The following is a 12,370-nucleotide window of genomic DNA, read 5'->3' as shown; positions in this document are numbered from 1 at the left end:
AAATTACTGTGGTGAAACTGCATCTGTTGTCCCTATTTTTGGTGCCGTTAAACACTCTCTATATAACGTACGAGCATGAACCGGGCACCACTATCGCAAAGATTGAATAAATTGAATGTGGAAGGATCGTGGAGCGAAACGCAGGACGGCAAAAACTTTTATTGGGGGATGAAGGTGATGACACCAGTACAATTCTTGTAAGTTATATTTTAGTAATCAAGAAAATAGTTTATCATTTCTTACGTTCTTCTTGTTTCTTTCTTTTTCTTTTTTTTTTTTTTTTTTTTTTTTTGAAATCGTGAAAATCTGTTATGACAATAGTAATAGGAGTAAGATATTAATATTAAAGCATTTTCTTTAGAATGTCTGTGTTGTTTATTCTAGTCTTTCTATCTTCAACAGGTTTTCGGCACTATTGGACCTGAAAATTATGTGTCAGTGCGACAGGATTGTAATGGAGGGACACTTAAGACTGTACCTCTCCTTTTCTCCCAAATGTACATCCTGCACGGAAAATATATCGGCCAGGTATTTGTTCTCCTCTTCTGCATATTGCCCAGTAAAAAGCAAGAGACACATGTAAGATTACTGGAGATAATCATGAAAGAAGCTGAGAAATTTGGACTGCGTTTCAAACTGAAAGAAGTTTCTATTGATCTTAAGAAAGTAGCAATCAATGCTATAAATAAAGTATTTCCTGGTTAAAATCACAGGATGTTCCTTCCACTTCTCTCAGTCTGTTTGGAGGAAGGTTCAGCAGTTAGAACTTTCTCAATTGTACAAAGAGAACACTAAAGTAAAAAGATGGATTCGACATGCAGCAGCACAGCCTCTAGTACCAACTTCCCATTTAGATGTTGTGTTTGTACGTTTGCAAGAAGATGCGCCTGACGTTCTATGAAGGAGGAGTTCCATTATTATCTTATAGACACTTGGCTGGATGATGGTGACACGTTATTTTCTCTGTAAGTATGTTTTCTTTCCTACATAAATAGATGACATTTAGTGCAAAAAATTAATGATTGTTTTTTATTATTAAATCATTAATTAAGCTATCCCGAGCACTCTACAGTATAGCATTTTTTCCATTAACACCTAATGTAAAGTGTAATATAGATTTTCTTGCGACGTGCATGTATTGAAGATTCTACATTCACTGATTTGTAAATTATCAAAAGAACACATTCTTTTGCTTTGCAAAAGAAATAAATTAGGTTCACCCAAAATTTTGCCATCGACTTTCCAACGTAGATTCTCCTGCAATCCTTTGAATTTTTAATGTGCTAATGATGTATTTTTACCTATTTGTAGTAACTTGTGGAATCACTTTGAAAACGATCAAGAACAAATGACTAACAATGCAAGACAGTGGCACGTGAAATTACGAAGAAAGGCATCAAGGGATCACTTAGACATACATTCTTTCATTGAATTAATGAAAGACAGGCAACGTGAAAGTGAAAGATTGCGAGTACTTCTTCAAGTGGTTATCAGAAAACACACTTAGAAACCTAAGGTAGAGACGGTTTGACGACAGGATTCACCGCCTAAAAGATAGACTTAAGAACAGTGAAATTGATGTAATTTCATATACTGATGCTGTTTCATATTATATCCACATAGAAACTTGATATGCTATTTCGGGTGTGATAATAAAATTTATGTTCTAAGATATTTGAGTTTAATTTGTTTGAAATAGAAGAGACGTTGCAGTTGAGAATAAGATAAATCCCTCTTTGTTACAGAAACAGAGTGAAAATTCCCTTGTATGTTATAAGGTCAAGCAGGAAAAGGCCAAACGGGAATTCCCCTTCCGCCTTAAGATAACATCCTTATCGGTTGTATGGCAAAATGTTTTGAGGGCATAAGGCGAAACGGAAAAAGGCCAAACGGGCATAAATTAGTATACTAAAATATATTATAAAAAAGCGATAGAAAGATTCAGAGAACATAGACATACAAAGTTTGATTTATAATCTGAGTTGGTAGTTTCCATTTTTTTTTTTTTTTTTTTTTTTTTTTTTTTTTTTTACTCTGTAAAGTTTTGTGTTTCCCATCGCTAGATTTGCTATCGGTACGATTTTTCTAACATTGACCCATGTTCTTTTATTTTACCAAAGATAATTTGGGGTTTTAGCTTTAGTGAAAATGGCAAAACTGCTCTTGTAGAGCAACCTGTAAAAAAAAAAAAAAAAAAAAAAAAAAAAAAAAAAAAAAAAAAAGCTATGTACCTAGGTATAATAAATGGAGTTCTTTTCCTTTTTTGACTTGTAAGATATACTATTTGAAGGCCTTATTTTTGTAACTATTTTCTCATAATGGTTGTGACATAGTTTAGATAGATCTCATAAATTGAGTGGCCTAAATTGTATATTGCACATCTGATATACAGGGTTGTCAAGGGTGTGGAAACTATGGAATAAATTTACAACACTACCAAAACTATGAAATCGAGGTTTATTAGTGTGATGCATGACAGAGTGAAAATATTCCACTTTACATGAGAGCCTCTGCGACCATTTTGGAAGGTATCATACTGGATTTTAATTAATTCAGTGAAATGGGATCTTTACGATCCGATACTATTGTTGAAATAAGGTGTGATTTCGTAACGATATTATGGTAGTTTCCTCTCTGCTTGTTTGCATCCTGAACAAAATTATGATCATAAATTTACAATGACAAGTTTTTGTATCTAGACCTATGTGATAAAAATTTCGTTAACAAAGAATATAGAAAACAATCTTGTTAATGTCTTTAAAAATCACACTTTATTTCAAAAATAGTAGTGTATCGTAAAGTCTATATTTCACTTAATTAACTCAAATCCAGTATGACTACTTCCAAAATGGCCGTAGAGGCTCTCATGTAATATGGAATATCTGTACTCTGTCCTGCATTACCCAAAAAGCCTCGATTACATATTTTTAGTAGTGTTCTAAATTTATTCAATCGTTTTCACACCCTTGGAAATCCTGTATATTTAGGGAATATGCAACCAGCGATACCAACCATTGTTTCAATTAATGCATGTAAATGCTTCAGTAGGAGACAAAAAAATGCATAACATTTTGTGATTTCAGCAAAACGTTTATCTGCATAATAAATTTTATGCACAGAAGTGCATCAATTAACACAGTTTTCATTATGCATTTAGTTGCATCCTTATAAATTATGCATCTAAACGTTTTGCTGGAGTCACAAAGTTATGCATTCTTTTGTGTCAACTAACGCGTCTGTGGTTCTGTGTGCAAAAATCTAAAAGTAATGTTGAATTGGAGGATATATACTAGTTGTGGGCACAAAAACCGGTTTTTCAGTTTTGTTTTTTTAGGAAAACCGAAACCGGTTTTCAAAAATTCAAAACCGGTTTTCCACCGGGTCCGGTTTCGATTTTCTTTAAAACTGGATACGTTTTTGTTTTTCAAAATTGGTTCTATTTCTGATCAGAATAGTGTTTCGTTGTTCTCCGGAAACCAATTCCGTTTTCACAGAAATAGTTTTGTTTGTTTTCCAAAAGTTTTCACGGAAACCAGTTTCGGTGAAAATCGAATAGGTTTCGGTAGAAAACTGAACCAGATTTTGGAAAAAACCGAAACCGGTTCCGGTGAAAAACCGAACCCGTTTTTGGAGAAAACCGAAATTGGTTGCGGTGAAAAACCGAATCAGATTTTGAAGAAAACCGAAGTGTCGATCTTCGGATTTCGGTTTTCTAGAAACCTGTTTCCGTTTTTCATAAAAATCGGTTTTGCCCATCCCTAATATATACAGCATCATGGAGTTTCCTTCAGGCCAGACAATGAATGCTGAATACTACCGCTGGTTCTAAGAACATCATCATTGTTATTCCCTTGTAGAAATAGGAAGAGGAGTCTGTAACTTTATACCAGATATCAAAATATACCTAGATAATACATAAAAAATACAAAACCTATCCAGACATGTATATTTTCTGACTGTATATGGCACTTACAAAACTAATTATACAAAATAGAAAATGCTATAAATATACAGTGCAAATTGCGAAGAGGGAAAAAAATAATTCCAGAATACGTTGCATTGAAATGAACGTGGATACCATAAATGGATAAAATGAAAAGACCTTAGAATATCATACTACGATAGAGGATGAGGAACATTTGAAAAGTCAAAATAAATTAACACTAGAAACGAGTAAATACTGGAATAAAAAAAACTTTACATCAACAAAATGCGAACACAAATCTCTTAGCAACACTCGGCATATAACATAAATATAGTGTAGTGGGCATAGAATGAATATTCTGTGTAAGTCAGTAGGTGAAAAACCTAGAAAAAAAGGAAACTACAAAAATAAGTTGTTTATGGGAAGCCGAAATAATGCAAAAATTAAACAAAGAGAATTAAGTGGTCTGCTCGCGTGAAAACCGAAACCATTCACTGGACGCAAATTTTAGAAGTTCGAAATAGAACAGGATGGTAGATATCGTCTTTTAGTTTACGAGAGTGTATGATGCAAGTAAAACATGTAGGCCTATATAAAAAAAAAGTATAATTAAATGAATCCTGTTGTTACTACAGCGTGTTAAAAAGATAACAAAATAATTTTCAATATGAATACCACCAAAAGGGTTTTATTGGTATAAAAACATAATTGTGATTACCAACATCATGAAAAATTACCAAGAACGCTTAAGGGGGCAGACTACTAAATATTTTTCAAAAGCTAACAATTTTTCTTTTGTCAGTTTTTCGTAAGCGAAAAGAGATAATGAAATATAACTTACCTCAATAATAGATAATGTTATTCTACACTTGAAAATACGAATCGGAAGAATCTTCAGTGTTGCCATGCATAGAAATTACAGTGTGACCAGAATTTGAATTACTCAAAAATCTATTTTATGGTAGCGACTAGAAAAATGAACTGAACAGCAATTGATGACTTATCATGCTGTCTGTGTTCCTTGTTAACTACTTTTTAAATGATTTTGTATTTATTTTGTAATAAAGAGTACAAAATAAATAATTTTTAATTATCAGTAGAATTAAAATACAAATATTGTTTAAAAAGTAGTTAACAAGGAACACAGACAGCATGATAAGTCATCAATTGCCATTCAGTTCATTTTTCTAGTCGCTGCCATAACCTAGATTTTTGAGTAATTCAAATTCTGGTCACACTGTAATTTCTATGCATGGCAACACTGAAAATTCTTCCGATTCGTATTTTCTGGCGTAGAATAACATTATCTATTACTGAGGTAAGTTACATTTCATCATCTCTTTTCACTTACAAAAAATATTTAGTAGTCTTCCCCCTTAATGTATACAATGCATAGCTGAGTGAGATTTGATCACTGACGTGATACGAAGTTCATAATTTTGTATAGGAGTAAAGTTTGTTAAGTGTTCATTTTTTGTTGGTAAATGGTAAACAGATAATTTGTGAAAGGCGTATTTACAGTCCACAAGGATCCATGGTTGTAATTAGCACCACATTAATCATCCAAAGCACCAATACTAGCAATAGTCAGAACGTTGAGAATTATTGACTGAAAGAATGTTTATTGAAAAATCATTGGATGCCCGTTGAATGATGATCTAGTAAAATTTGTTAGGGTTTTTACAGTCACTTTTTTTGTAAACACCAACACTTTCATTTTTTTTATTTGTAATTTTATATTCTCGGAAGTTGAAGGCCATGAGGAGAGAATTGTTTATAAAAGAGTTTTATTTTTGTCAAGGCCTTCCGTGTTTCCTATAATGTATGTTTACACTTTACCTTGTTTGTTAGGTAAATGTTTTTTACTAACTTGTATTGGAATGAAAGTTTACTACATATGTGATATAATAGATTCCACTTTTACTTTTCTTCTTGTTGTTTACACTTTGAAAAGAGTTTCTGTCTTTATTTCTTGTCCAAGAAGTAGGTAAGTTTTGGATTTATTATCTCGTTTTTTGTATCACATTTGTAGAACGTATTACAAGATCCCTCTCTAAACAAAATAAAAGTGCCTGAAAAACCTCAAATCTATCTAATGTTGTGCAGTGAGAAACGAGAAGTTCCAAAAAAAAAAAGTGTTAAGAAATCATATAGGTGATGTAACTTTATCACAAAGAACGAAAAACTTTTATAAGAACTACTACCAACTAACATATTTTTGTTCCTTTTGCATGTTAAAAAATTCAAGTGAGTAACAAAAGTTATTTACAAAGTGGAGTGATTCAACAATATTAAAAATAAATGATAAGGTCATCAGGGCAAGAGTAAAACGAGTATACATGTCCATGACATGGACCTCGTGAAACTGAAACCATCTCTGTTCTGCTTTGAGGAGAAACCTGCAGCATTCCCAAAGCACGTCTTCCCATTGCAGCGCATGGAAATGCTTGCTGTCGCAATGTATGTGCGACCTTCTGCGAGATTTACTCCAATATGGGAGTATCATATTCTTTAACATCTATACAACGCATATATCAGAGCCAGCGACTTTGATCTCTTCTTTCAACTGAAAATCTTACTGGTCTAATGGCTAGCACGCGCTCCTTTGATGCGCAGAGCTCCATGCTCGACTCCAGGAGTGAGTCTTAAAATCAGAGCCTGATCTAACCCGAGACCAGTGGGGTTAGACCTCTCCAGTTCTCTGAAGTTCATAATAAACTCTCGATATACCTATCATAGTCTGGGATCTGGATGGACCCCCAGATTTTACCTTCTCGATCCATCACTGCTTGAAATTAAAACGCATTGCGGTGGTTTGGATTTCAACTTTGACTGTAGGTGCAAGACTCTTATTGAAGTTGCGGTGTTAAAAAGAAACATTAAGTTCCAACCAATCCGACTGAAGAATCAATTTAGAGGACAGTGCTTTGTCGCCAATAAAGTTAATTCTGCTTGTAATAGAGAGTTACATTACAAATATTGATAAAAACAGAATTGCTGTTGGTGTTCAGCATCTTCCAATAGTGTAGCAGCGGGTTATAAAATGTAACTGGACATTAAAATCATGTAAACATATGTACGTTCTAACAAGAAATGATGTGTTGCAAATATTTTCTTTCCGACTCTTGTATTTTTGAATATAAGTGTCTTACTGTAACTTTGCTGAAATAAATCACTCATTTTTTATCTTTATGAATTCCCGCCCCTGTACCGCAAAGAGTATCTTCACCATCATACATTACAGAAGCGCACTCAGAAGACCAAAAAAGCAGAGAAAAGAAGTGATCGGTAAACTCTGAAGAAAACTCTATTCCAGTGACTAGGTCTTTTAGGTCTCTGAGAGACCAAAAGGTAAAGTGTCCACTTGAGAGAACGTAAAGCATGGAATTGGCACCTGAAAGTTTCCACGAAGTCGCCAAAGAGAATGTCGCTTATCATAAAAGAAAGAAAAGAGGCTTTTCTACGAGCGATATTCGCCTCGGTTTGGAAAGAAAAAAAATCCCTGCTGGGACATACAATTCAAATCTAAGAGAAGTAGAGGGTCGCTTTCCAGAAATCTTTGAAGGGAGAGAGTTCTCGCACAACTTTTGGAACATTCTGGATCATCAAGCTTACTATGTATATATTCAAATAGCTATATGTGCTTCACAAACATTACGATTCCAGTCAAACTGTCAGAAACTGTCTTCTTCAGTAACACAAACTGAAACTGAATGGACTTCTATGACTGGAAAGAGTATGGTTGTATGTTTTACCAAACTTCACACCAACTTTCTGTTTCCACAACGATGAATAATACTCTTTTCTTGTTTTAGCGTCCTTCCTGGAAGCAGGTTCTAGCCTGTTTATCTTTTATAGTTAGGGAGGCTACTAGGCAAGTAGAGTAGAGGTTGAGTACCCAATTTCTTTCCTCTCAGATTCAAGAAATTGTATGAAATACTGGAAATTATAGTTTACACAAAGAATAGAAAGTAAACTTAAAAGTATTATTGGGAATGCTCCACACAAGGAACTGATTGATACTTTCTAAGGAATTAAGTAATTATGGGCTCCTTACTCAGATACTGCATTTACAAATTTGGGAGTTGTTGATTCATTACACACATACATTCCCTTAAGAATTGAATAATCATGGTATGTTTATAATTAAAATTTCAAAAACCGAGACTCAATCAGCATCTTTGATCATCAGCCTTCATTCCCATCAACATAATAGGGAACAAATATGATTGAAGATAGTCATTAGGTAACTCAGCCATTTCTACGTGGTGTGAACAACTACTACTTTCGGAGGCCAGACTACAAGTACAGAGTAACATTCAGGAGCTTAAGAAACTGGTTTGCACACATTAATATGTATCATCATCATCTAAAGCCCCACATAGGTATCACAGCCTCAACCAGTTGTTGTGGTGAGGCCCAAAGCTGATTATCGCAGCTTGACGAAAGGTCTAACTCGAATCTCACGGCAGACAACCTGTGACAATAATTTGTGATATCTAGGTCTGCATCTCAAAAATATAAAATCTCAATTGAGATTACAGTGGAAACTAGCTTTTGGCTAGTTGGGAGCTCCGCCCTCAGACCCCCCGCGTTTGCTCGTCCTACGGTCTCGCATATCTTATGTATCAGCCTTTGCATCAAGAGTGAATTTCGTGCATTTGCTCTTTAATTTCCTGAATTTGGCCCAGATGGAGGCTTCGCTCAATAGCCCCCGCGTTTACTTGGCCTGCGACTTTGCTTAAACCCACAATTCTACCAAATTTCAAATTTCTTTTTCTATTTCAACTCTAAAAGATAAGATTTTGTATATCAAGTAAACGCCTATTTAAATAAACGGTAATTTCCTCATCCTCACTTTAGACCCCTTAAAAATTAAAAATATTCACTTTTGGCAATTTTCCGGAAAGTTACAATCACGTCAAATTTCCCGGAAAGTTACAATCATGCCAAATTGCAACTTTCAACTTAATAATAAATCGATTAAGGTATCGCTCAGAACATATACTACGCGACAAAACATCGCCAACTTTTTCCTCGAAGGTCAAGATCTAAGGGTTTACTTGTCCCTACCATAAATCCTTCTTTGTAACTAGAATCCGGCGTTGCCGCTCGAACTCACATTGAACTTTTTTCAGCTGTCAGTATGGCTAACCCCACTACGGTTATCATAGTAGCATTGTACTGCGGTTCCTCCGTCTGGCATCCGTAGCTTTTACTAGGCTTTGCAATCAGCCCACGTCATATGAAATAGAATAAAGCTATATTATTCTACTTGTTTAGCTTAAAATACAAATTACTTTGATGTAAACTATGTCGGGAAGCATGTAAATATTACCGAATAGAGCAAAACTTCTCTACTCCCGATCTAAGACTTTGCATTATGTTTCCTCCATAAGTGACGTAAAGGCAATGATCTAAATAGAAGAGGGGGGGGGGTATGCATTATATACTTCTTTAGATCTCCCACTTCGAGCACTGCGTAAAGAAATAGCAACACAGTTTAAAAGCCGATATCTTCCTATCTCGAACATTTTCAGTGTGTGGCCGATGGTTGTTGTTGAGTTGAGTTTGAGTTTTTTGTCCCGTTCAGCAGCGAGGCTATATGAGACGTGGACCTACTGATTAACGTGAAATCCGAACCACATGAGCTCCCGCCGGGAATCGAACCCGGTCTCCCACGCCAAAGCCGCGTACGCTAGCCGCTTAGCCACGGAGGAGCTCTCGATGGTTGTTGCAATGCGCCATTGGTTAGGCACAATCCGTCATGAACCGTAGCTCCAGGGAGTCAGTTTAGCACTTCCTTATATTTCCTTGCAAATTTCCTCACTATTTCAATATGCATTTATTATTTTACTACTAACGCCCTAGCTACACTGGAATATCACTAGCCGTGAGATCAGCGAGGTTAAGCGGTGCCGGGTCTGGTCAGAGGAAAGATAAGTGTGACCATTCGTAGTCACCAGATTGTGTTGGCGTTGCAGCGTTCACCCAGCGCCGTGAGGACAATTCAGGGGAATAGAAGAAAACCCTGTTAAATCCATTTTTTCAATTTTGTTAGGGAACGAAGACAAAGTGATGCCCTTATGTTTCAGAATTATTGATTTTTTTTTTTTTAGTGGTAGATTTGACTCATCTGTGACCATTAAAAAAAAATCAACAATTCTGAAACATACAGGCGTCATTTTTTCTTCGTTTCCTGACAAAATTGAAAAATTGATTTAGCAGATTTTGCTTCTATACCCCTGAATTTGGAAGCCACTTGAAAGAAAAAAGTAGCGAACTGCAGTCTATGAAGCCAGCATTACAGGCGAGAATAGCCGATGTGCTGACAATACATCATCCCACAGTCATCAGTGCCATAAGTCCAGGCCTCCTAAGGGCTGTTGCGCAAGGAATTTAGTTATTATTATTATTGCTAATAATAATATTAGCAGTAGGCTTAATAAAGATTCTGAGTGTTTGTTTGCTCTGCTCATAAGAACATTATTTATCACTTTATGATATAGTTAGGCAGGTGAACAATTGATCAGTTCCATTCTAATGTGATGCATCACGTGTATAAAAACTGGACAAACTGCGAAGCAGGATAGTACACACAGGAAATTAGTAATGATAGCTTTATTATTCAGATCCCGCATACGTTAATAAATATGAGGAACTTTATACTTAATAGAATGCTTTTTACGCCATTTCTTTCTTTTTTTTTTTAAAAAAAAAAATAAATTTAAATTGTCATTATAGTATTATTCACGGGCCTGTCAAATAATAATAATAATAATAATAAGTTAACCCAGAATACGTCACTGGTATAGTTATTAGTTAAACTAATTAAACTAATATCAACGTAATTGTGAAAGTTTTGTTTTCATGGATATATATATATATATATACAGTGGCGGATCCAGGATATGATCAAGGGAGGGGCTAAACCATAATTTGCCGTTTTATCCAGTGCAAAGCAGAATTGAAGCCCATTTTATCCAGTGTAAACCTGAGCGTCAAGGGGGGCTATAGCCCCTTATCTCCCCCTTGGATCCGCATATTATATATATAATGATTAGATGTAATTTCAGTATAATCAAGTATTCCAGTTAGAAACAAAATACAGTACTTTTAACTTGATGTTTTAAAGAATGGAGTTGGGAATATGCACACAGTAATATAATTTTCCCGCTTCTTCAAAGACTACACAGATGCACAGATGTCAATTTAGGTATGTCGTCTCGTGGGAATATTACAGAACCCCTGAGGCGTGTCCCTACTTTGGCTCTCTTTAGGTGGCGGTGTTTGTTTGTCTCTGTTTAGCTAGTTTTGGATGCACAAAGTGAGTGTAGTGTGATCTGTCAACATGTCTGAATTTTTCCGTCCGTGGTTGCAGGAGCATTCCTTGCCAGAACAAGAAAATAATCTTCTAGGTCCCAGCCATCAGAATGAACGAACACCGACCAAGAAGAAAGAATATTCGATCGGGAGCGGTTCGAAAATGAGAAAACAGAGTGTGTGTATTGTGAGAAATGTATGCGAGTATGTGCGTGATATAGTAAAAAGTGGGGGTATTTTGCCAAGTAAAAACATAAATAAAATTACAGCAGACGCAACTGGTGTTAATATAACCACAGTGAGGAAAATTTCCGCGATTCAGGATGTTTCATCATATAAGACACCTACTAAACAAAAAATCAATAAAATTAAGTCGTCCTTTGATAAGATAGATGATTTTACGAGAGACGTAATCCGACGAACGGTGTATGAATTCTATATGAAAGGAGAATCACCAACAATACGCCGTTTAGGGAAAGCGATGAAAGAAAAGACTGCCGGGACGGACTATGAATTTCCATATTCTGGCGGGACTTTGCGAAGATTACTGCGAAGTATGGGTTTCTCACATAAAAGAGTTCTCCGTAAAACGGCTAGATCCGAGTCTGTAGAAATAGTTGCGTGGAGATTTCGTTACTTAGAAGAAATAAATAGACTACGTGGAGAAGGATATAGTGATGTATATTTGGACGAGTCGTGGTTCGATACGAACACATGCAAAATGAAAAACTGGAGTGATGACACAGACAATTGCACAGTTGCAACTCCTGCGTCAAAAGGAGAAAGAATTGTAATTGTGCATTGTGGTGGGCGAAATGGCTTTGTTCAAGACGCTCTGCTAGTAACACATCGAAACATGTTAAATGTCCCAGCCGACTACCATCGCACCATGACCTCACAGGTTTTCGAGGAATGGTTTGTTAATTCTGTGTTACAGCGATTGGAAGAGCCATCCGTTATAGTGATGGACAATGCCAGATACCACTCGCCAATTCTCAACCCAATTCCTAATATGTCGTGGCCAAAAGAAAAAATAATTCAGTACATGATAAATCATGGAATTAGTGTACCTCAGCCAGTTCCAATAAAACCTGTTTTAATGAAACTTATTCGGGAGACATC

At 35.7% G+C, this 12,370-nt stretch overlaps 2 protein-coding genes across 2 annotated transcripts in view; one reads left to right on the top strand and one right to left on the bottom strand.

The window, feature by feature from the left end:
- The window catches only part of LOC145675799 (dipeptidase 1-like), a 993,427-nt gene that overhangs the window by 832,613 nt on the left and 148,444 nt on the right, over positions 1-12,370 (bottom strand). The window lies entirely within an intron of this gene.
- The window catches only part of LOC145675113 (uncharacterized), a 3,750-nt gene continuing 2,656 nt past the window's right edge, over positions 11,277-12,370 (top strand). Inside the window, exon 1 of the mRNA XM_081745483.1 lies at positions 11,277-12,289. Within this exon, the coding sequence (XP_081601609.1) occupies positions 11,277-12,289 (1,013 nt within the window). The remainder of the gene's footprint in view (positions 12,290-12,370) is intronic.

This window comes from Thermobia domestica, chromosome 18 (genome assembly GCF_964235325.1).
Source record: "Thermobia domestica chromosome 18, izTheDome1.hap1.1, whole genome shotgun sequence".
Classification (NCBI taxonomy): Eukaryota; Metazoa; Arthropoda; class Insecta; order Zygentoma; family Lepismatidae; genus Thermobia; species Thermobia domestica.
This window is presented reverse-complemented; position numbering and strand designations above follow the sequence as displayed.